The following is a 24,943-nucleotide window of genomic DNA, read 5'->3' as shown; positions in this document are numbered from 1 at the left end:
TTGGAACCTGAACGTGTGGAGGAACGTTATGTTCAGTGATAAGTCCAGATTCTGCCTTAGACAGTTGGATTGTCAGTTCAAAGTGTGGAGGCAGTGTGATGGTGTTTGGCGGCATCTCCCTAACTGGTAAAATGAGGCTTGTCATCATTGGAGGAAATCTGAATGCAGAGACATATCGAGATGAGATTCTGCAATCAGTGGCAATCACATATCCCCACAGTCTGGGACTAAACTCTATCCTCCAAGATGACAACGCTCACTCCCACAGAGCACAGAGACTACCTCCAGACTTTGGGAGTGGAGAGGATGGAATGGCCTGCCCGCAGTCCTGGCCTTAACTCCATTGAACTCTTGTGGGATCAGCTTGGCCGTGCTGTTCATGCCAGAGTGACCAACACAACCATGTTGGCTGAATTGGGACATATGCTGGTTGAAGAATGGGATGCCATCCCACAGCAGTGTGTGACCAGGCTGGTGACCAGCATGAGGAGGAGGAGCCAGGCTGTTGTGGCTGTGTATGGTTCTTCCACACACTACTGAGGATCCTGTTTGTAAAATGTATAAATTGTTAAATTGCCAATATGTCTTGTTTCTTCAAACTTCAATCATCCAATCCACCAAACACCAAACAAGAGTCAATGGCCAAATCAGCTGTTTGGCATTGGCAGAGAAGTTTTGGCAAATTTTCATGGGTGTAACCCACATACTGAGTTCTGCTGCTCTTCCCAGGGTTAGGGTAGGGTTAGGGTTACAAATGTATTTTCCTTACAAACGTGGCTATATTTAAAAGGGAAATAAACAGGCTTTCCAGTGATGTAAGCTTTATTGAAGCATTGTTACAACACAGAAATAATTTAACCATAAACAAATTCCCCTTACTTTTTGTGCTAAGTTAGTTTTAGGAGGGAAGGGCATATAAATGTGGAGACAGACTTTATTTATCTTTAAAAATTATTATTATATATTCTTATTAGAAGTAGTACAGAGTCATTCCCCACTTTCTCTCCCCCAGTTTTTCCACTGACCTACCACTGACCTACCACGGACCTATGACCTACCACTGACCTATGACCTACCACTGACCTACCACTGACCTATGACCTACCACTGACCTACCACTGTCCTACAACCTACCACCGAGCCCTAAACCCTTTCATTGGGAAACCTATGGTGGTGGTGGGTCAAGAAAAAGGGCTGGGTCGTTTTCTGTGATACCAATGTGAAAAGCAAGGGACGGCCATGAGAGCTGGGTTTTTTCTAATACTGGTGCTTAATCAAAACTTTTCAAACAGTTCCTGAAAAGTCCCTGAATCAATACTTCTGAGAGAAAATAAGTTATAAAAGCTGCCCGTGCATCATAAATTCAGAGAAACATCTTTGTATTAAATGTGCTATAAAAATAAAATGAATTAAGCACACAGTAGGTTCTTTATGTAAGAGGCTCAAAGAAAATGAATGTCTGTGTTGCTGCGTCAGAGACAACAATAAAGTAAAGGAGTCAGCCAGACTGCATATTGGGTAGAAAAATGCAGGCAGCGTACAGACAAATGTCCAGGAGAATGCTCTGCTGAGTGCACAGAGGTTCGTTTTTTGGTGCTGAAATGAAGCACTGAAGTCTGTGCTGTATTTGGGTCTAGCCGGTTAAACTGAGGATTCTGCTCACGGTCCTGCTCTCACTGTGGGAGTGTCTTGAATCATACGACCAAAATATCAAACATGCCAGAAATCCATCCGACCAGTCAGGAGCAGCTGGTCTGGGCATGTTCGGGTTGGGTCGGTCATGTCCCCCTATACTGAGCGCCAACCAATGCCTGATCAGACTGAAAGTCGGCGCTACCCCCTGGTGCTGGGAATGAATTTTTTTTAGGAGTGGGGTGAAAATAGATTTTTTGGTTGAGGGGCTGTGGCTCTTACTTGTGCAGGGGGGAAATCATTTTATGATTAAAATGTACTTTAAAAAATGAAACAGCAGGAAAAAATAAGTCGTGAAAAACATTAAATGAAAGTTGTAAGCCCTACTGGGATGAACACATTTATAAGTCAGGATAAAATAAGTCACAGACAATGTAAAGAGAGTCAAATTGTTAGTAGGAAATACAACTTATCAGACTTAGTAAGGCTCTTTTAATTATTTGGTTGAATCTGTTCAGTGTTTTTTTTTTTAATGTTTAGTAAGTTTAATGGTGCTAAACTTGTTGTCTAAATCTGCCTTTGAGATTATATTAAGTACATTTTAATGCTGACCATTCTCTTTTTCCCTCCTGAAAGCGTTGATTCAGGTACCGCTCTAACACTGGTACCATTTTTATATTATTATTATTTTAGCACCAATATCATAAAACACCCAAATGATAACCAACCTCAGGCTGAGAGGACATTTGCACAATATTTGAAGAAAATTCCTCCTAGCATTAGGAATGAACATATGGGCCAGTGACCTTGACTTTTGACCTCAAAAATTTAATCAGTCTCTCCTACATTTTTGATAAACTTTCTTGTAAGTTTGATAAAAATCGGTAAGCTCATTCTTGAGATATCACATAAAACATAAAAAATAGTTACACAAATTTGAATAAGGCACATGATCAGACTTGCACCTAAAGTTCTTCTACTCAAGCAGCTGATGGCGTTCATCAGGATGTAACATTATGTCCTACATAAGCCTGATTTCTACTCCTGCACTGAGTCTGCACCTTGATCACATCATGAGTGTGTCTGCTGTTTGCTTAACGCGACTTTATCCAGCTGGTTGAACCAGGGAAATCATCCTTCTCATCACTGGAACCTCCACTTTTGGCAAGCTGCTTTCTACTTTTTACATTCTGCTGTCAGAGCTACTCTGCTAACACTGCTAACACTGCTCACAGCTGTTAGGCTTTGAAGAGTCACCGTGTTATCTGGTGTCACCTGTCCGCGATGCTGTAGTTAAAACAGACACTGAAAAAGGCAAGAGTACTCATAAAAGCCTCTTTCTTCATGTTTCATTAAACTAGTTTACTGGAAACTAAAAAACAAACATTAACGAGGAACACTATTGAACACCAGTTAACATGGTCACAAACTGAACCATAACACCTGCAGCTGCATAATGTATTTGTTAGTGGTGTCAAACCTTTGATAAACATGAGACAGTCCACCATACGTGTGTGCTTTGGCTGGCTTCATTATATTTCAGTGTGAACATGAGGAAAAAGGAAAAATACAATAATGTAGTGTATCAAGCCACAGATGTAAAAACAGTCACCAGTGGAGGCTTTTTTACATGGAAGCAAAAAAAAAAAAACAAAATCATCTTAAGCCACTTATTTTGTTCAATGACATCAGGTTTCCCTTTTATGTATTTACGGGTTTATAATCGCTCCAAACACCTGGTTAAATCACAAAAACCTGCAGATTTTTATGTGTTTCTTCTTGTTAATGGAAAACTTGTCATGTTGCCTAATTAAAACCAGTGAATGAGGCCAAATTCCAAACTGGTGGGAAATAAAGTCAACCCTCTTTACTGTAAAAAGTAAGGTGGGCAGAGGGCTGAGCAAATAAAGAACAGACTTACTGATTCTCACAATGTAGAAACTCCATACATCAATCTTTTGAAAGCAGACAGAGTCTCTGGATTCGTCAGATTTGGGCTGTCTGAAGTCTGCCGTTTTCAGTGAGGGTTGTTATTCGCCACTCCGTTGGTCATAGTTAGTTTGCTCCACCTTCTTTGGCTGAGGAGTTTACGATTTTGTTGAACCTTTACCCGAACATCGAAAACCTCTTGGATGGCATTCTTGAAGCAGTGGAAGTTGTAGTCGATCAGTCCTGTGAGGGAAGAAGACAGAGAAAAATCACTGAGAGGTGACATGTTTGCACAAAAAGATCCTCTGAGAACAGAAATGTTTGACAAACGTTCAGATAACATTATTACCACATTGATCCGCTAGAAGTGCCAGGCCAGTAGGTGGCAGTGTGACTTTAGAATGAAACATGCACTGACTAAGCAGCCACCTCCCTGTTTGAAATATGAAGCCAACACTTAAGTATTAGAAGATGCAGTTCCTCTCCTGTCCACTAGAGGCTGTCTGCAGAAGTCCCATCCACCCCCATTTTCAAGTGTCCATTTTTACAGCAGAAATAAACATGCTTAGTGCCTGGTTTAAAAAAAAAAACAAACAAAACAAAACAAAAAAAAACCCCAAAACACTACATTATGGACAGAATAGTTCATATCTTTATTGACACGCACTTTATAGTCCACACGCTCATCTGCAAACAAGTTTTACATCATTAGGGGCATGGCTAATATGACTACAAGCCAGCATGTTGTAGCTGTTTGTCATGAGGTCTCAGGTGTGCCTCTTTGTTTCTAGGTTGAACTAACGTTAGTTTGAAGCAGGGTTTTCAATATGGTGGTTGGTGTTGATTGGCCACAGGAGCCCCCTTCAGTGACCAAATTACAGACGCCACTCAAGCTTCATTTAATATTTTCTACAGTCCATAGCTTTGGTTCTCAACAGGTGGGTAGGGATCCAAAAGTGGGTCACAAGCCATTTCCAGTGGGTTATGGATTGGTGCCTGGAAAAAATATGTTACAAAAGGTCTATAATATGCTTTTATTTTGGAGGGTATTTCTCCATTGTTTTGTTCTAAACTGTAAAAATGAAAATGGGAGTCTCCTTTTAAATAAGTAGATCTGGTCATTAAACTGGTTAAAAGACACATTAAAAGTTGTGTGACGGCCAAAACGGGCCAATCAAAGTGAGCAGTGCTTTATTCTGATGATGCACGTCAGATGATGACGTGCAATATGTTAATTAAAATTACGTGCTCACAGTCTTTTTTCTCTTTTGCAGGCTGCCAGAGGAGGAACCGGGTTGTGCTGTTATTGTTGTTGTTTATTGTTATTGTTTATTGATGTTTATTGTTCACTGTATTGTCTGTGCTGGAGATCTGTAAATAAAGTTTCTTAACTTGAATTCTGGCTCTTCATTACAAACACACATGAAATTGGGTGGCTATTTTTAAAAGTCAGTATTGTTTCTTATATTGGATAGTAAACTGTGTAATCTAAAAGGTCCTACCTGAATAAAAAAGGTCGCATAACTAAAGCTTTATCTGCAGAATACCCTGGCGCTACAGCTTCAATCGTTCAGACGTCATGTGGTGGTAATTTTAGATTAAATGATGACGGCGACATTTTGGCATTTCGCAAAAGCTCTCCCTGCAACGTTGGGCCAACATCGGTGCAACGTTTGTGTGCTGTCTGGGAAGTATCATGTGTTGTATCAACTAGTTCAGTTATCAAAATAGCACGTACTATTTATTTTATCACTTTTTCACCTAACATTAAAGTTGGATTTTTTTTCTATCACACACACATCTCTGGTTCTAACACATCTCTGGTTCCATCCTTTTATTCGAAACATTTGGTTATGACTGAAAAGTTTAAAAAATATGGGATCATGATTTCAAAACCAGCTGAGAACTGCTGGTCATCCACAAAGTCCCAACACAAACTACGGCCCTGCATGAATACTACTGCATTATTCATCATGTTAGCAGATCCATGTGCATGGTGCTTGTTACTAAAATGTTGCTGTCTGAACTTAAAAAAAAAACCTCTCTTCTGGGAAGAGTCTTAACTATTGAAGCTGTCATCATTTGGAACTCAAGACACCTGTGTGCCTTTTACAGCAACCAAAATGACTGTTCTTCACAAAGGCCTCTGGCCTTTATTTTTTTACCATCCCTGAAAATTGTTTTTTTGTACTCTGCTTGGATTTTGTTGTGAAACATTCTTGGGTCTTTAGAAAGGCACTTTAATTGAATCAATATCTTAGCAGTTCAAGGGTGTCTGGTTTATCATGGTCAGCTGTGCAGTTATTAAAGCTCTGACTCTGGGCAGCTTCTCAGAGTTGTGTTGCAGTTTTTGGTATGTCATGGTCTCCAATTATTCAGCACTAGACTAATCTACTGGTCCTAAAGACTGACAGGAAAATGAATAAGAGCCTTCGGTTTATATCAGCGTTTATATGCAAGATCTTCAAATTCATGAGCCAGAGCACTGCAACAGTACAGGTGAGATAGATATTATTGTCCCACACAAAAGAAATAAGCATCTACAAGCATTACACAAAAGACGCGTTTAACAGAACCTCACTGTGATGCTCTTCTTTTGAAAGGTCCATACTGACAGGACAGAATGAGAGCAAGTGAAAGACAAAATCTTAGTTTAATTTTAAACTTAAATTTCTATAAAAAGATTGCAGCAGTTTACCCTGGCAAAACCGATGTACTGTCCAGATTCCATGTCTGTCATCAGGCTGATCCAGCCTGTAAAGACTGTGCCAGGTCTGAGAACAGACTGGACCAATCAGTGTCATTTAAGGAGAACAAGGCAGTAGCTACAGAAGTGGTTTAGATGTACTGGCAGCCAAAAGCAATGGCTGCTATCACAGTAGCATGTAGCTCAGATGTAGCTATAGTATAGCAGCAGTTTTATTAGAACTGGGTGAGATTTCTTCATTAAAAAAGAGCAAAGATCTGCAGTGTTCTCCTTCTTCTCCTGACCTGCTTCAGCATGAGGTTATGAATGCTACAGGTGGACTTTAGTACATTTAAAGGGGATATATTATGCAAATACTGTTTTCACTCGATGAACACAGCATTGAAATACACAATATTGCCAAAAGTATTTGCTCATCTGCCTTGACTCACATATGAACTTAAGTGATATCCCTTTCTTAAACCATAGGGTTTAATATGATGTCAGTCCACCCTTTGCAGCTATAAAAGCTTCAACTCTTCTGGGAAGGCCTTCCAAAAGGTTTAGGAGTGTGTTTATGGGAATTTTTGACCATTCTTCCAGAAGCGCATTTGTGAGGTCACACACTGATGTTGGATGAGAAGGCCTGGCTCTCAGTCTCCACTCTAATTCATCCCAAAGGTGTTCTATTGGGTTGAGGTCAGGACTCTGTGCACGCCAGTCAAGTTCATCCACACCAAACTCTCTCATCCATGTCTTTGTGGACTTTGCTTTGTGCACTGGTGCACAGTCATGTTGGAACAGGAAGGGGACATCCCCAAACTGTTCCCACAAAGTCGGGAGCATGGAATTGTCCAAAATCTCTTGGTATGCTGAAGCATTCAGAGTTCCTTTCACTGGAACTAAGGGGCCAAGCCCAGCTCCTGAAAAACAAGCCCATATCATAATCCCCCCTCCACCAAACTTTACACCTGGCACAATGCAGTCAGACAAGTACCGTTCTCCTGGCAAATGCCAAACCCAGACCCGTCCATCAGATTGCCAGATGGAGAAGTGCAATTTGTCACTCCAGAGAATGCATCTCCACTGCTCTGGAGTCCAGTGGTGGTGTCTTTACACCACTGCATCCCACACTTTGCATTGCACTTGGTGATGTATGGCTTGGATGCAGCTGCTCGGACATGGAAACAAATTCCATGAAGCTCTCTACACACTGTTGTTGAACTAATCAGAAGGCCACATGAAGTTTGGAGGTCTGTAGCCATTGACTCTGCCGAAAGTTGGTGACCTCTGCGCACTATGACCTCAGCATCCGCTGAACCCGCTCTGTCATTTTACGTGGCCTACCACTTGGTGGCTGAGTTGCTGTCATTCCCAATCGCTTCCACTTTGTTATAATACCACTGACAGTTGACTGTGGAATATTTAGGAGCCAGGAAATTTCACCACTGGACTTGTTGCACAGGTGGCATCCTATCACAGTACCACGCTGGAATTCACTGAGCCCCTGAGAGCGAGCCAATCTTTCACAAATGTTTGTAGAAACAGTCTGCATGCCTAGGTGCATGATTTTATACACCTGTGGACATGGAAGTGATTGAACACCTGATTTCAGTTATTTGGATGGGTGAATGAATACTTTTGGCAATATAGTGTACATCTGAACCGAGTGTGGCACTTCAGAGCTTTGGCTGTGAACTCTTCCTCTGTTTTTGTCTGAATTGGTTGAACTTTTCTTTCTCCTCTTATTTGTACAACCAAGAGAAGAGAGAGTAGAGAGGAGTGCAAGAACATCCAAGAAAAGCTTTCTGTTTGATTCTTTGCTCTTCCTTTTTAGAGAAATGTCCAGTTCTGATCCAGCTGCCACTATACTTGCCCACTGGTCAAGTGTATCAGCTTAAAGTCTGACAGACTTGGAACCTGGCAGTCCATCAGTCTTTGATGGTTACGGCTAGCATCCATGATAAAAATGTCTTCACCTTTTACTGCACAGGAAGTCTGGTTTCACAACAAGTCTTCCCATTGGCAACTTTCTAACCCAAAATGTCAAAGACATGATGAATAAAAATCTGAAGCAGAGGAAGAAGACAGCTGCAGAGGATGTCAAATCAAGAAATCTGAATCTATTAGTTTGTATTCAGAATCTCTTCTGTCAAAACACAATTTGTCAAAATACAAGTGATTAAAACAGACAAACAGTGTGATACATGCTTGAAAGGATTTTAAGAGCTGAGATTGTAAACAGCATCTGCTCTGTGTTTTCCTCACTCTCCGTTGTAGACGTGTCTCAGCAGTCAAACATCTCCACGGAGACTTTTAATCTCACGGAAAGAAGCAAAACAACTCAAGTAATTGTCAGCCACTGAGTGTGACTATCCCCTGATTACCATGTAACATACGGCAGAGGACATCAGGATATAAAACCGCAGAGTAAACAGCAACCAAAATCATCAACTGCACGTGGGAGTGGAAGCTAGACACATAAACACGGAGAATGAAATCTAATAAGTCTCATGTTAATAAATGATGATGACAGGGGACACATGGAGGGCATGCACACAGTCCATTCCTCCATCAGCATTTCAGGAGATTGAATTTTATCAATGCAATCAGTCTGCGTCCCTAAACAGGCGTAACAAGTCACATTTAATTATGGAAAATGTCACTGGTCGGGTGATCAGTCTTGGGCGAATGCGGCGGAGTTCATGCATAATACACCGAGAGATTAAGAAGCTTCACATAATCCCTTTATGCATTTAGCAATGTTTAACTAATTACTAGTGAAAGCTGCAGGCACGTCCACAGAGCCTTTCAGAAAGTCACAACTGCCTTCATTTAGTACAAAGTGAACAAATATGTTCATTTCAGAGGAAGATTTGGTTCTTATGACTTCCAGAAACTTTGCTTGTGTTTAAAGGAATTTGGTTTCAAGCCTGATTTATCCTTCTGCACTGAATCTACCATACAGTTATTACTCCACCCACATGCTAGTTGGAGCTGCTAAATATCGATCATTCGTTGATTTCTGCAGAGAAGAGAAGAGAATGAAGACATCAAAGGAGATGGAAATGTACGGCTGAGGTGGATGTTTATGCAGAGAGACGTCGATGAGGAAATGCATGTTAGATGCTGACAAGTAGATTAGACCGGTGGTTCTCAACCTTTTCAGCTGGGGGCTGGGGGTTTCAGCTATGCCTCTCTGATCTTCCTTGAGACTCTGGGACCTTGATTTCCAAATGAAATGTTTCATGTAGAGAACATAAGAAAGCAAAAATGAAGTTCAGCGTTTGTTCATGCAGGACACGGTAGTCATACGCCCAGCCATGATCAGCTGACAGGAAGTTGATCCCAAGAATAGCCTCCCAGCTCCCACAGCCAATCACAGCTTCCGCTCAACACAGTGGCATATTTAAATATGATTTACCTCTCACTAATCCTTACTTGCTTTAATCCTGATGCACCAGGCTGCTGCTGCTGCTGGTAAAGCTTAACCTCCTCCACCCAGCCTCCTCCTTTATAGCATAAAGCTTGTTGCTCCCTCATATTCAGAATCCTGCTCCTATGTTTTAATTGCTTTTGAACTAATTTTATGTATTCAGTATGCACTGACATTAATGACTGACAGATCTTTTGAATGCACCTGTTTGTTTGATTTTTAGCTGAAGTCACGTTTAATCCCATGAGTTTCTGTGAGATTACGTGTCTGTGGAATCTCCACTGTGAAATTATGTGTGTGGTCTCACAGTCAGTCTAAATCATCTAGTGGTTGTGTTTGAAGGATTATAACATTAAAAAAATCAGTTAAAACTGTCCCGATGTCTGTCGTCTATGTTTTCAAGGGCTCAGACACAGATAGTGTGCAGTCAGACTAAGTGATAAAGTTAAAGGTGAAACTTATTGTCAAATCAAAACCTTTTTCTGCAGGGAAAAAAATCAGACTCTGACAGCTGGAGAAAAAAAACATTGGGCTTTAAAATGACAAAGGCACGATAAGAGTGCGCTCTGTAGATGTGACTGACAATATTCAGAGTACTGTACGTCTGCTCAGAGTCAGAGAGGAAAGCTTTGTTCCCCAGCTCCATTTTCTTCAGATCCTTCACAATCAGGCTGGGGGAACGTAGAGTTTCCAAAGCATACTCCACCTCCAAAGCTTTTCCAAGTACTTCCCTTTATGTTTTAATGCTGTAAATCTTAAAAGCTGTGGCCTTTGCATAAAACGAACAAAGAGCAATCTCTCAGCAGTTCCTAAGAGTCACTTTAAACCATGACCTGTATTCGTCAAAGCTGTGGCAAGAATCCTCAGAATTAAAGGAGTCAAAAGTTAAAGGACATTTACAGAGAGCGTGTCACATCAGACTGTGGTGCAGTGTGGGAAAAAAGACTTTAACATCATATTACAATAGGAATTCAACTTAATACAGCTGACGATGATCAAACACATTGCTACACAGGGGAAAAAGTAGGGACTCTTGTACATAATGATGGAAAGACAACGAGTACATGCTCTCCTTTGGAGAGGCCTCAGGAATTGATTCATTGATGTGTCAAACTAGTCGTTGAAATAAAAAAACGTGCTAGTCTTGTTGAATCGCTGTTATGGGGCATCTTGGACACATCGTTAGTTACATCACACTAACAGATCGTTTGTCGTTCTCATAATTGGGCCCAAGTTTTGATGATGAGCTGCGATGTTACAGTCAGGACGTAATCCAGCTGAATTCATGTAATCTGAGTCGGCCTTTAGAGAAATCCTGTCCATGGTCCAGACTCACTTTCCATATTACTGACACAGAACAGGAATAAATAAATAGAAAAAATGATTAAAAAAAAAAAATGTTGTGGTGGAGAAATAGAAATTTGCATTTACATATCATCCTGACTTCTATTTAAATTACCAGAGAAATTATTTTAAAAATGTGCTGCCAGTCTTCATACAGCTAAGGGCTGATGACATCACAAAAGAGGCTAACTGGCCCAGGCTGTACCCGCCTCTCGCCCGATGGTCATTTTGCCATTGTCATGTTGGGAGGTGAACCTTCAGCCCAGTCTGAGGTCCTGACCATTGTGGAACAGGACATCTTTGCTCCATTCAGCTTTCCCTCAACCGTGACCAGTCTCCCAGTTCCTGCTGCTGAAAAGAACCCCCACAGCATTTTGCTGCCACCACCATGCTTCACTGTTGGGGTGGTATCGGGCAGGTAATGAGAGGTGCCTGGTTTCCTCCTGACACAATGTTTAGAATTCAGACTAAACGGTTCAGCCTTGGTTTCATCAGACCAGAGAATCTTGTTTCTCACAGTCTGAGAGTCTTTCAGGTGATTGTTGCAAACTCCAAAAGGGCTTTCATGTGTTTTGCACTGAGGAGAGGCTTCTGTCTAGCCACTCTGCCATAAATCCTAGAATGGTGGTGAGACGCAATGATGGTTGTGCTTCTGGAACTTTGAACCATCTCCACACGATCCCTGGAGCTCAGTCAGAGTGGCCATCAGGTTCTTGGTCTTTTCTCTTACTAAGGCCCTTTCCCCCCAGTAACTCAGTTTGGCCAGGCAACCAGCTCTTGAAAAAGTCCTGGTTGGTCCAAACTTCTTCCATTTGAGAATTATGGAGGCTACTGTGCTCTTGGGAACATTCAGTGCAGCAGATCTTTTTTTGTATCTTTCCCCAGGTCGTTGTCTTGCAACAGTCCTGTCTCTGAGCTCTCTCAGCTCCTTTAACCTCATGGCTTGGTTTTTGCTCTGATATATATTGTCAGCTGTGAGGCCTTCTACAGAGAGGTGTGTACCTTACTAAATCATGTCCAATCAGTTTAATATAACACGGGTGGACTCCAATCAAGGTGTAGAATCATCTCAACAACGATTAAGAGAGAAATGAGAGGCATGTGAGCTAAATTAAAGTGGGTGATGCTATCATGTCAGTATTGACCAATGAAGCCATGAAGAATTAAGGTGGTGCAACAAGCTAGCAAGGTGTACCTAATAAAGAGGACAGTGAGTGTATATATACATATACATGCCACATATGCCATGTTGCTGTGAGTAGCTTGCAGTGTGAACCAGGAAAGCCACTTTTGAACAGTTTTTCTCCCTTACTGTGTGTTCATCCGTTTTGTAGATACACCTGATAGAGGAGTTCCATTGAACAGTCAGTTTTAAGGAAAAAAGTTAAATCATAGTTAGTAGAGGTGGGCAGAGCTGAGCAGAGTGTCTCAACTGATGTTCTTTTGCAACTGTTTTGATTAGAGCCCATCGCAGAAGAATCTGAGTCACACCAACTGGTAAATTGCTTTTTTCTATTTTTTTGGGGGGCATTTAGCCCTTATTAGTCAGGACAGCTAAAGAGAGAGAGGAAACATAGGCAGAGAGAGCAGGAGAAGGCATGGACCAAACAGTGGTATTCAAAACACTGAGGACTATTGCCGCTGCATGAGTGCATGCTCTACCAGCTCTGCAAAACCAGCACCCAAATCACCTTTTTCATCCTGCATATAGAAGGAAGAGGAGGGAGAACAGCAGCCGGTTTAAGCCTTGATGCATGGAAAAGTAGTTCAAACTTAAAGAAAATGAATAAATTGTAGAAGGACATTAACTATCAGACAGATTGATTTCAGCAGGCAGGTTATTCCAGACGAGGAGGCTAATAGTAGAAAAAGGCCTCTCTGCCTCGTGAGCTCTTTTAAACTGCAGAGAGAGACAGCAGCTCTGTATTCAGGGAGCATCATGCACGAGACGGGGTATGAGGATTAATGAGATCAGACAGGGATGAAGGGGCCAGAGTCATGTGAGGGACCTTGAAGTCTGATCTTAACCTCTCATGGGGCCAAAAAAGGGAAGGCAAAATTGGAGTCGTAGGGAGAATTTTTTGACTTTTAGTCAGGAGTCTGCTTCAGGTTTCTGAGCAGCTGAAAGATTTCCTTCAACAGCACACGAAAGACAAGATAATAAGGCATCATAATGACCAAGTCGCTATGAAAAAGTATGAATATTAAGATCTTACTCCAGACATGTTGGTGAAATAAGGTGTTTTTGATTACTTAAATTCTAAATTAATAGTATATGCTCTGACAACCTGATGAATGCTTTACTGCTACATAAAAAAAGATAGTCATCTGTGAAGAAAGTAAGACTAGCTCCGTTATGGTTTATAGAACGGCCTTATAGAAAGCCTGGTATTTCAATTATGACATCCAAAACTGTGAAAATTAAATATATATATATATACAGTACTGTGCAGAAGTTTTAGGCATGTAGAGCGCTAATGGTTCTTCACAGGTCCTGATGTTCCACAACCCCGGGCTGAAGAGAGTAGGGAGGCGACCAGAGTCAGTGTCGACACATTTGACATGTACGTATGTCGCACAGCAGCCAAGGTCGAGCTCAACAGCATTTCTTCTGTCAGGGCCTTTGCACCCCTGGAAATACGCCCAGCAACCACCAACAGTTTTCAGGTACTTAGAACATACACATGACATATATATATAGATAGATAGATAGATAGATAGAAATATATATGTATATATATATATATATATATATATATATATATATATACAGAGCTTAACAAATTTATTAGACCACCCTAACCCTAACCAAAGTAAGGCTTATGCCACAGCTGCCCTAAATTAACAGCATTGTTAATTACTAAGATCATTTTGTATGTTTCTGCAATGGTTAATTCATCAATATGTAGAAGCTCTTTAACCCGAATGATATTTTTACTGCTAAAATATAATTATTATTGTTATCCATGAATTTTCAAATATACTGATTTACAAAAAAACTGAAAAAAATAGTAAAGCACATTAATATTTCTTGATTAATATGTCATATTATAGTTATTTACTTGCATTCCTGAAGAGAAAGATTAGTTTTAGTGGTTGAATGTTATGCTTGATTAATTTCTGACTTCTCAGTGAAGCCCAGTGAGCCGGCTCAAATTTGGGTGAATTCAGTTTGAAATCCCTCATTCCTGTTCAAAATGGTAAAACGTGGAGAGCTGACTGAAAATGAAAGAGACCGCATTAAAGCACTTCATGATGCTGGATGGTCTTTGAGAAAATATGACAGGTGGTCTAATAAATTTGTTAAGCACTTTACATATATGCAATTATATGGCCTCTAAAGGCTGCACTTATCCCTGTTGCTTGTGCTCCTTTTCTTACCAAACTTTTCTCTTCCAGTCAACTTTCCTTGAACCTGCTTTGATGCAGCTTCTGAGAACAGCCTGCCCTTTCAGCACTGACCTTCTGTGGCTTAAGCCTGTTACATACTCCAAAAGAACAGAGACATTTTTTTTGTTTTTTTCAAGGTGACAAGAACAAGAAAAAAGTTAGTTCTAGCCAGGACATTTCATTCTTCACATGAAACTCAAGTGCAGAAGTCCTTCAGTTTTGCAAACTCCTTAGTCAGGAAAGTAACTAACAGCGGTCCTAACCGTCAGCAGAGGTCACTAAATGACGTTGTCACCTTATTTGCATAGATGACCGTGTGCATGTGATTGCAATGGATGCTGTAGGAGAGAGGGATAAACACCCTAAATTCTTTAATTCAAACCCTCCTCATTTATTCTGGCTTAGTCCCAGTAAACGTGACCCAAAAGACAAACTATGCTTTTTAAAAGAACTTTTCATATTTATTTATTATCTTATTTTTATTTATTGATTTTTCAAGTTTAGTTTCTAAGTTTGGTTTTTAACCTTATGTTCCACTTAAGAGCCTACAACAACTCACAATAAAACATTTTTAGCCATTATAAAATTCTTTGCATACAACACATTAACAATCTCCCACTGCAGCACTCGTCATGGGCACTTTTTCACTTTTACACATTAAACCAGGGGTGTCCAAACTATGGCCCGGGGGCCAAATGCAACCCGCAGTCCAATTTTAATTGTCCCACAGGAAATTCTAGAAATAAAATGAAATATGGCCCACATTTTAACATGAAGCTTGTGCTCCGCTGTGTTGAAATTCATAGGTTGCACTTCATAGATTCAGCAAAGGCGGTGCTACCATGCTAATTCTGTAAACAATATTTCAACAAGAAGAATTTGTTTATATGTTTTATGTGACCAAACTAAGACAACAAGTAAAAATATTGGCAATCAAATAGTAATATCTTGCTTCCTAACTCCCTGATACGTTTTAGCAAATAGCAGTATCAATAATATCCCAGGGCAGCTAGGACAAAACAGTGCCCCCTGAAATCTGACTAGTATCCTGAAAACCTGGAATTGATCGCCTATTTGCCTTGTTAGCTATTAAATCAAGCTTTTAGGTTTAATTCAGCCAGGCTACGGAGTCAAGCTCTGCCCCGATCAGCTGATCTAACATAAGCTCTCATCAGATTATGGCCAGCTGATTTGCCCTAAGCACTATTGGCCTCTAATGCTGCCTTATTCCATCTGCCCTAACCTGCTCAGGCTCTGCAGCTCTCTGCAACCCTCCTCCACCCCAGCTCCTCCTTTATTCTGCTCCTGTCTTAATCATTGTCATATACCTCGCCTTGTGGATATTGAAGGTATTAAATTCTGTATGTGGCCCTCAGTGGAAAAAGTTTGGACACCCCAACAGTTTTTCCTCGCAGCCCTTTGAGTTTGTAATTGGCTTTACTCTCCTTGTGAAGGGTGCCAATTGTCTTGTGGACAAAAGTCAAATCAGCAGTCTTCCCCATGACTGAAGTTGAACTGAACCAGACTGAGAGAATAAAAGCTCAGGAAACCTTTGCAAACTAGACTTTTCTACAATTATCTAAAATTTTGAGATAGTGGATTTTTGTGAGCTTTAATCATCAAGATTAAAACAAAAAAGTCCTGTAAGATGTCCCTTTGAATATGATTAATCTGGAATCTATAAAAGTCCAACTTTTTAAAATAACTGAAAAAATGAACTTTTACATGATATTGTAAATTTTTCAGATGCACCAGTAGAAAAAGACCAACATTGAACCTATCATGGTTTGTCTTGCATTAGACATGAATGATAAAGGCACTTACAGTATGTTGGTGCCTTTATCCTACAAGCTGGTCTTCTTAGAGGTTAGAGGATTTATGCATGTCTATAAAACCCTCTGATTTAGCCCTGCTCAGAACGAGCTGTTTCTGTGTCTGTGCCTTTAAATGTTAATGAGCTGTCTGACTCTGCCCCTGGCCACGCCCCTCTCAGGAAATAGATGTGGCTTAATGAATGTGGCTCTCCTGATCCTTCAGCTAGCTGAGAGGAGGATTGGGAGAGGAGGGTGGGACTTTCTTCCAAGCGGGGAGGACAAACCAAACCTGGGGGCGGGGCTAGCTCCCCACATGACATCATGAGGGGAAAATCTGAGAGCAGCTTGTTTCAGCACACATTTTCTGAAAGGTTGAGAAAGAGGGGGGGTTCTGATTCTTGGGGGGATTGTGGACAGGCCAGGGGAACATAAGTTTGCTAGAAAAGCCTGAAAAAGTGTATTTTGCGTAATATGTGACCTTTAATAAATTTTTCACAGTTGTGTTTATGTCCACTGCTATGCTTGTGAGCTGTTAAAGTATGCACCATCTAGTGAGTGCTTCTTCTCCCGTTCAAACCTTAAACATTGATATTTCCATATCAGGGGGGCAGTGAAATAATCTCACTGATACCAAAGACTTGAGAATGACTTAATTAAACCTAAATTTGGGCCACACCCCCGATAACAAGGTTAGTAGTATGGTTGAGTCGGGATACCAAGCATACCTGACCAAAAGTAGTGGAGCTAGACCCCCGAAAGATGACCTTCTCTTAGCAGACATTTGTTTACATCAGTGCAATATGTCACAACAAAGATAAACACAGTGTAGTTGTACTTCCAGTCTGTGCTTTTCAAAGTAAAAGCCCAGTTTGGCATGACAGGAAATAAGTGCTCAGCCTGAAACAGGCCTTTACCCCTGCCTACCAACTTAGAACGGGGTTGGCTGTGGAAACACGAACAAGGTCAGGGTTTACTGCTCAAAACTGCACTTAACCAAACTGGACAGCCTGGTGGAAATGCTCTCCAGTAGTGAATGACAAATTTAAGGGTCTTTGAATCCTGAATCTGACTGCATCTTGATTTCTTCATCACATTTTCACACTTTCTGTCCAAACATAAGCTGGGAATCACAAAGTATGCAACACTAATGACATTCCAGCACAGACATGGCCACAGACTCACCACTCAGTGAAGTTTGCTCCTCTTTTTATCTATATATGGGAGGATCTGATGGTAAGTCCTCTTTGCTGACAGGCCCTCCCTCACCTGCTGACACAGCTTGATCCTGAGCTCAAATGCACCATAAACATGAAGGGGAGGAGGTTACATTTGTTACAGTTCATTGTGAAGCCCAGACTGAACAGATGTGACGCCGGGTTAACCGTCTGTCACGCAGCATCTGCCCTGCAGCGAGCCAGCAAAAGCACCAAGATCACTCTCATCCCTGTTCTGCATAACAGCGTTGGACCGTCTCCAGACTTTAGACAAATGTGCCTGAATGAGCCGGGGTCAAGATACCAATAGCCCCAGGGCATTTTTAGGCCTGACTTTAACAACAACATCAGAATATCATTTACATACTTCATGTATGGACAGTTAAAAGTTAAACGCACATAAATATGCACCATACAATCAGAAATGGAGCCCAGTAAAAGCTCAAGCAGGAAAAACTGTTTCTACTCATTCATTATTCACCACTCGCTCATAAATCTTCAGGGGAGGAGGTCTTGCAATGATTTATCGTGAGATTTGGAAAGTCTCGCTGGTCCCTCTTCCAGCTCTAAACTCATTTGAATACATTGTCACACAGCTTTCTGGCCCTATTCCCACAATCATTGCCACAGTTTATCGGCCTCCTAAGCCCAACAAGGATTTTTTAACTGAATTCTCTGCATTTCTCACCCATCTTACCACACTCTCTCCAAATGAAATTCTGCTGGGAGACTTCAATATCCACATGGATACAGTAATAATCCCATTACCCGCGACTTTACATCCTGTCTGGACAGTTCTGGTTTGCACCAATACGCTACTTTCCCAACACACTCCAAAGGACATACCCTGGACTTAATATGCTGCTCCGGTCTTACTCCTGCTGATTGTAAGGCAGATGCCCTCTCCTTCTCTGATCACATGCTGCTTTCCTTCAGTGTAAGCTTCAAACTCTCCAGGACAATTCCCCCACGCACCATCTCCTCCCAGAATATTAAAAACATTTAAATTGACACTCTCACTTCTGGTATTGACTGCCTTCCCAGTGCTGATTGTTTTTCAACCCCGGACAATCTTGTCTCCAACTACAACAATAGCCTTCAAAGTCTCCTTGATAACCTGGCCCCTCTCAAAACCAGATCTGTCACCTTCACCCGCTCTTCACCATGGTTCACCCCAACTCTCCGAAAGCTTAAAGCCAAAGGCCGCCAACTAGAACATCTCTGCAGGAAAACTGGTCTATCCATTCATAAGGACATGTATATCAACCATCTCTCCCACTATAAAAACTGTATTTCCCAAGCCAAATCCACCTACTACTCCAGTCTGATCAACCGTAATGAAGGAGACTCCAAGACTTTATTCTCCTTACTCAGAAATATCTCTCAGCCCCCTGATTCTCTTCCTCAGTAATAACCTCATTTCCTTCTTTTCGGACAAAATCACTAACATCCATCAGCAACTTATTCCTACCATACCTGCTAATACACCCATCTTTCTTCCCGTTGTTCCTTCTTCTCAATCTCTCTCAGTATTCACTCTACCCGCTGTCTCTGAAATTTCTGATATTATCAAAAAATCAAAAACCTCCACCTGCCAACTGGACCCCCTTCCTACTGTCCTTGTTAAAGCTGCTGCTCCTTCTCTGGCCCCTCTCATCACACTCATAACCCACTCTTCCCTCACCACTGGAATTGTCCCCTCACCCCTTAAAACTGCTGCTTTCACTCCCACACTCAAGAAACCGGGTGCTGACCCCAACAACCTCAGTAACTTTCGTCCTATTTCCAATTTTCCATTCCTCTCCAAAATTCTTGAAAAAACTGTCGCCTCTCAACTTCATTCTCATCTGTCGCACAATACTTTGTAAGAACAATTTCAATCTGGTTTCCGTCCCCTTCATTCTACCGAAACAGCCTTACTGAAAATAACCAATGATCTCCTTTTAGCTGCTGATTCTGGTCCACTATCCATACTCATCCTGCTTGATCTGAGTGCGGCCTTTGACACCATCTCCCACACCATCCTTCTGGACAGACTTCTCACTATTGGCATCACACAGACACCCCTCACCTGGTTTAAATCCTATCTCTCTGGCCACACTCAGTTCATTCAGCTGAAATCATTCACTTCCTACCCACTCCCAGTCACCACAGGTGTGCCCCAGGGCTCAGTCCTGGGGCTCCTGCTCTTCATCATCTACATCCTCTCACCTAGCCACATCCTCTGAAAATACAACATTCAGTTCCACTGCTACGCATCCAGCTCTACATGTCCACTTAACCTGACTCCACCCTCCCACCTTCCTCCCTCACGGACTGTCTCCTTGAAATAAAGTCCTGGTTCACACTCAATTTCCTCAAATTAAACAGCGATAAAACAGAAATGTTATTAATTGGCATGAGATCCACTCTCAACAAATCTAACAGTTTCACTATTCCATTTGACCACTCCTCCATCTCCCCCTCCCTTCAGGTAAAGAGTCTGGGTGTCATCCTGGACAGTACACTCTCCTTCACATAACACATCAACAGCATAACCCGGTCAGCCTACTTTCACCTCCGAAATATCAATCGCCTCCGCCCCTCCCTCACCCCTCACACCACAGCCATTCTGGTCCATAGTTCAGTCACCTCCCGACTCGATTATTGCAACTCCCTTCTGTTTGGTCTCCCCCAGAAAATCCTCCATAAACTTCAACTGGTTCAGAACTCAGCAGCTCGTATCATTTCAAGAACATCATCCACTAATGGCATCACACCCATTCTGCAGCAGCTCCACTGGCTCCCCATCACATACCGCATTCAATACAAAATCCTGCTCCACACATACAAAGCCATCCACAACCTTGCCCCTCCATACCTCTCTGACCTCATTAACATTTCTATACCTACCCGTACCCTCCGATCCTCTTCCTCTGTCCATCGCTCTGTCCCCTCTGCTCGCCTCATCACCATGGGGGCCGAGCATTCAGCCGCTCGGCTCCCAAGTTATGGAACTCACTCCCCCCTGACCTCTGCAACACTAACTCCCTACCCCTCTTTAAAACCAGACACAAAACCCATCCGTTCAAACTCTCCTAATCCCTCGGATCTTTTGCATTGTCCATTGTATTACTGTTTGTTTTATTCCAGTTTTTATGCCTGTTTTAATGCACTTTTTCGTACTTTTTGTAAGGTGACTTTGAGTGTCATGAAAGGCACCCTTAAATAAAATGTATTATTATTATTATTATTATTATTATCTCCCTTTTCCATTCCTCTCTCTTCCCGCTCTGATTATGGGCGCTCACTCTTTTAAGTACTCAGCTAATCAGATACTGCCACAACCTTGTTTGACTAATCGCCATGCACCTGCCATATTTTAAATCTGTCACTCTCTCTTTCACAGTCAGCCTGTTGTTTCAGTGTGGACACTGCAACCCTCCTCCACCCCAGCCACCTCCATTCAGTTAATCAGCATCTAGTCCAGATCTTCACAGGTCTCCTCATCTCATTCTGCATACCTCAGTCTTCTCCTCCAAGCCACCTCATTGGTCCAGCTTATCAGAAGTCTACCCCTCATCACCACCACCTAAACTCCATACTCTTCAGTACCTGTATGATAGGCTAGATAATTGGGCAGGTTAAAGGGGCAATAAACTGTGTCATTTGGTGATCAATCTGGACTTAGCTAATGATGCTACCATTCTTGTGGAGACTGTAGATGTCCTTGAGTAAGCTCTTAACTTGCTGAGTGAGGAGACTGAAATGTTGGGACTGCATGTTCCCTTAGCCAAAACAAAGATCCAGGCATTCATGGATCCCTTGGATGCTGCCAAATTTGTGTCCATGAGAGCGTGGAAGTTGTGGAGCAGTTCACCTACCTTGGCAAAATCAACGATCTGCCTGATCCTGCTCACTGCATACTGGTACCCAGAACCCAGTGGGCTGGACCAGAAGTCAGGGGCGGCCACATGCATCATGGAGGGGAATACCTGGAGAGATGGGGCATGGGCCTGGCGCAGGCCTGGACAACCTATCAGTAGGCCAGAGTAGTACAAGACCAAGGCTGACACGATGAAATGTCGAACCGGCACATGCTCCCATACCTGATCTGGATGGTGATAAAAATGGAGGCCAATAGGCTACAAGCTAAGAGGGTAGCTGTGCCTCTTTAACAGCTTTTCCCCCTCATGTTATCATCAACGTGCTGTTAAAGGACACAGTGATTTACTTTACAACACATAAATCTTGTGGGGTAGTGGTTAATTGAAATTAATTTAAGATGACAAAGGACATGCTTTTAGTTGTCTTGCAGAATTTGATCAGCTGAATCACACACCATCAGAGCTGCAACAGCACAGTTCACACAGCTGCAACTGTCTCCTGCAATGCTTTACACCAGCGTCAAGAATCTGCCATTTAACTGGGCTTGCTGAAAAACATTTAGTATTTGACAAATGTATTATTTAAGGAAATATTTCTCTGAGAAGCAGTCCTCTTTAAAGAAATGATTAATCATATTTTCACAAGGGAGGGTACCTTTAAAGTTTCATTTTGAAGCTCAGGCCCTCTGAAGCTGCTGTTTTCATGTGAATTGGCTCTTATGTGATAACTCCATATACATCATGTGAGTGTTTGTTTCTCGCTGCCTGACAGCCAGGTGAGTCAGAGCAGCTCAGCAGGTGAGAGGCTCCAACCTTTTGATGTCCTGAATGACGAAGTCTTCTTCAACATGTTTACTCTCATTGCAGGGCTGATTATTTTTGCATGAGTACATGTTTAGTTCACAAGTCTTATTGAGGAGTTGCTTTGAAGTCCGAAACACCGTTCACCTAAAAAGGCCTCTTACAGCTCCTGTCAGGCTGTATGATTTGTTTTATTTTTAATCTGAAGCACTTCATTATGTCTAATTATGCTTTAAAAGATCTGAAACAAATAAAACAGCCTTTGAAAATTACAAATTCCACCTAAGAGTGATATGTCTCTGTATAGTTATTCCCTAATCTTGGACACTTATTTCTGGGGTAAATAAATCATTTATCAAACCAAGACAGTGGTTTTCCATTTTAGGCACCCCTAAGACCATAAACCCAAAACCCAAAACCCAAAACCATATCTATACAAAATAGATATATGTTATAGTAAATCAAGTATATAGCATCAGTTTAGCAGGCCACAGTGTCCAGTGCTGCCATATAACTGAGATCAGCTGATTTCACACAAGTCCCCATCAGCTGACAGCAAGCTCATTCATTCTAAGCACGCTATTGGAAAATTGCGCCATATTTAAACTGCTCTTGTCTGGCTACGCTTTGCTGCTCCCTCGGCAAGCCTCTTGTTACAGCCTTCCTCCACCCCAGCTCCTCCTACATTAGTGTCATAAATGCTAATAAAGAAAAAGTATTTAATACCACCACACATCATGTGTGTTTCTTGACAAAGTGGTCCTGACCAAAGTTACTGAACAGTTGCAGAAATTACTTATGGTTAGACATATTCTCACGGCACACCAGTTTGCCTTGTCATACCATTTGAGAACCACTGATCTGTACAACCCTTCAGAAAGATATGTCTGTGCCTGATTGTCCTCTGAATGTTGGCAGGTAAAAGGAAAAAAAGCCATCAGTAGTGGAGGATAAGTGCTCTTCAGCAAGGTAGTGAACCTCCGCTGCTCCCAGTCAGCTCCCAGCAGCCCACCTCTATCATCAGAAAACACTCAGAACAACAGCAACCCAAGGTAAACACAGCCATGCTCTGAATGCTGCTTCTGCCCTTTCTGAACCAAAACATCATTTGTACAGATTGTATGCAGGAGATCTGTGGAGGCGATTCAACACAGAGACATCTACCCTGCAGAGAAATGCTGAGCAGTAATATATTACCCTGGTGTATCTAAAAAAGGAGCAGTACCTCTTTAATTACCATCATCATCCACCACTTGGAAAACTTACTGAGTGAAGCTCTTTAAAAACTTTGTTTACAGCATTTATATGTAGATAGAGAAAAGCCTTGAATGAAAAGTGTGGTTTTAGTTGCTTGCAATTTTTCTCTTAGTAATTTTTAAACTTACTGAAATAAAAGTGACTAAATAAATGGGTCAACAGACTGAAATGTGTACCAAATAGAGTATAATAAAAAACTAGTTGTCATGGAGGAGATGAAAGCAGGGACAGAAAGCAAGATGAGGACGATGGAGTAGAAGAAAGCAGGGACAGAGCAAGATGTGGACCATGGAGATGACGAAAGCAGGGACAGAGCAAAATGAGGATGATGGAGGAGAAGAAAGCAGGGACAGAAAGCAAGATGAAGATAATGGAGGAGAAGAAAGCAAGGACAGAGCAAGAAGAGGACCATGGAGATGACGAAAGCAGGGACAGAGCAAAATGAGGATAATGGAGGAGAAGAAAGCAGGGACAGAGCAAAATGAGGATGATGGAGGAGAAGAAAGCAGGGACAGAGCAAAATGAGGATGATGGAGGAGAAGAAAGCAGGGACGGAGAGCAAGATGAGGACCATGGAGGAGAAGAAAGCGGGGACAGAGAGCGAGATGAGGATGATGGAGGAGAAGAAAGCAGGGTAAATAAAGGTTTACCTGAGGGTTGTGAAGAGGAGGAGAGGTCAGAAGACAGAGTTAAAGAAGTACTAACGCAGTATTGTAAGTATTTTCCTAACGTGGGGCTTAGAAAGCAAAAATGGTTTACTGTGTCATACTTTGGGAAAAGGCTTATAAAGTAACTAAAGTCAAGGAAATAATTAGGGCTTTCAATAGATTAAATTTTTTAATCGCGATTAATCTCACAAATTCCATAGTTAACTCTAGATTAATCGCAAATTAATCGCACTTTTTTTGTCTGTTCTAAATGTACCATACAGGACTATTTCTTAAGATTTAAATACCCTTATACAAGTGGACAAAAATGCTTTCTTTATGCAAATGTTTGTTCATGTTAGCAACCCAAAACAACAACAGATAAAGTCCAGAAAATTCTCTAGTCCAAGCCCAAAGATATTGAATGCTCCAAAAATCTGTTGAGAGCATAACCCGGTAAACTCAAGCCCAGCAAGGACAACAGATATAGATACTGACCTCAATGTTACGTCACTGAATAATACCACAATAGTGTCCAACTTTAGACCTCTAGAAGTTACCTCCTCTGTTCTCAGCAGCTTAACACAGAACAACAGATCTCATCATCACACATGGACATAAGGAACACGGTCAGTCAAGTTTAAATCACTTAAAGATCATTCCTGGGTCCTTCACACTAAAGCAGAGAATTTCAACCTAAAATGGGGGAAATAAAAGTTCACAGAAACATCCCTTTACACCAGGAGGACTCAAAACAGGATGATACAAAAAAGAGACTAAATGCAGTTAGAGAATTACACTACAGATCACTGGGACAAGTCAAGTCTCTGCTGAGAGCTCAGCAGTAAGGCACAGACACATCTAATCGTGTTTCACTGTTCTGATGTGAGTAAGATGGACACACCTGCCCTGCTCAAAAGAAAAAGC

General features: G+C 41.6%; 1 protein-coding gene across 1 annotated transcript in view; it reads right to left on the bottom strand.

Moving 5' to 3' along the window:
• Window positions 1-629: 629 nt before the first annotated feature.
• rragd (ras-related GTP binding D) overlaps window positions 630-24,943 on the bottom strand; it is a 100,164-nt gene continuing 75,850 nt past the window's right edge. Inside the window, exon 7 of the mRNA XM_041811916.1 lies at window positions 630-3,804. Within this exon, the coding sequence (XP_041667850.1) occupies window positions 3,650-3,804 (155 nt within the window). The 3' untranslated portion in view covers window positions 630-3,649. The remainder of the gene's footprint in view (window positions 3,805-24,943) is intronic.

Source organism: Cheilinus undulatus, linkage group 18 (assembly GCF_018320785.1).
Source record: "Cheilinus undulatus linkage group 18, ASM1832078v1, whole genome shotgun sequence".
Classification (NCBI taxonomy): Eukaryota; Metazoa; Chordata; class Actinopteri; order Labriformes; family Labridae; genus Cheilinus; species Cheilinus undulatus.
This window is presented reverse-complemented; position numbering and strand designations above follow the sequence as displayed.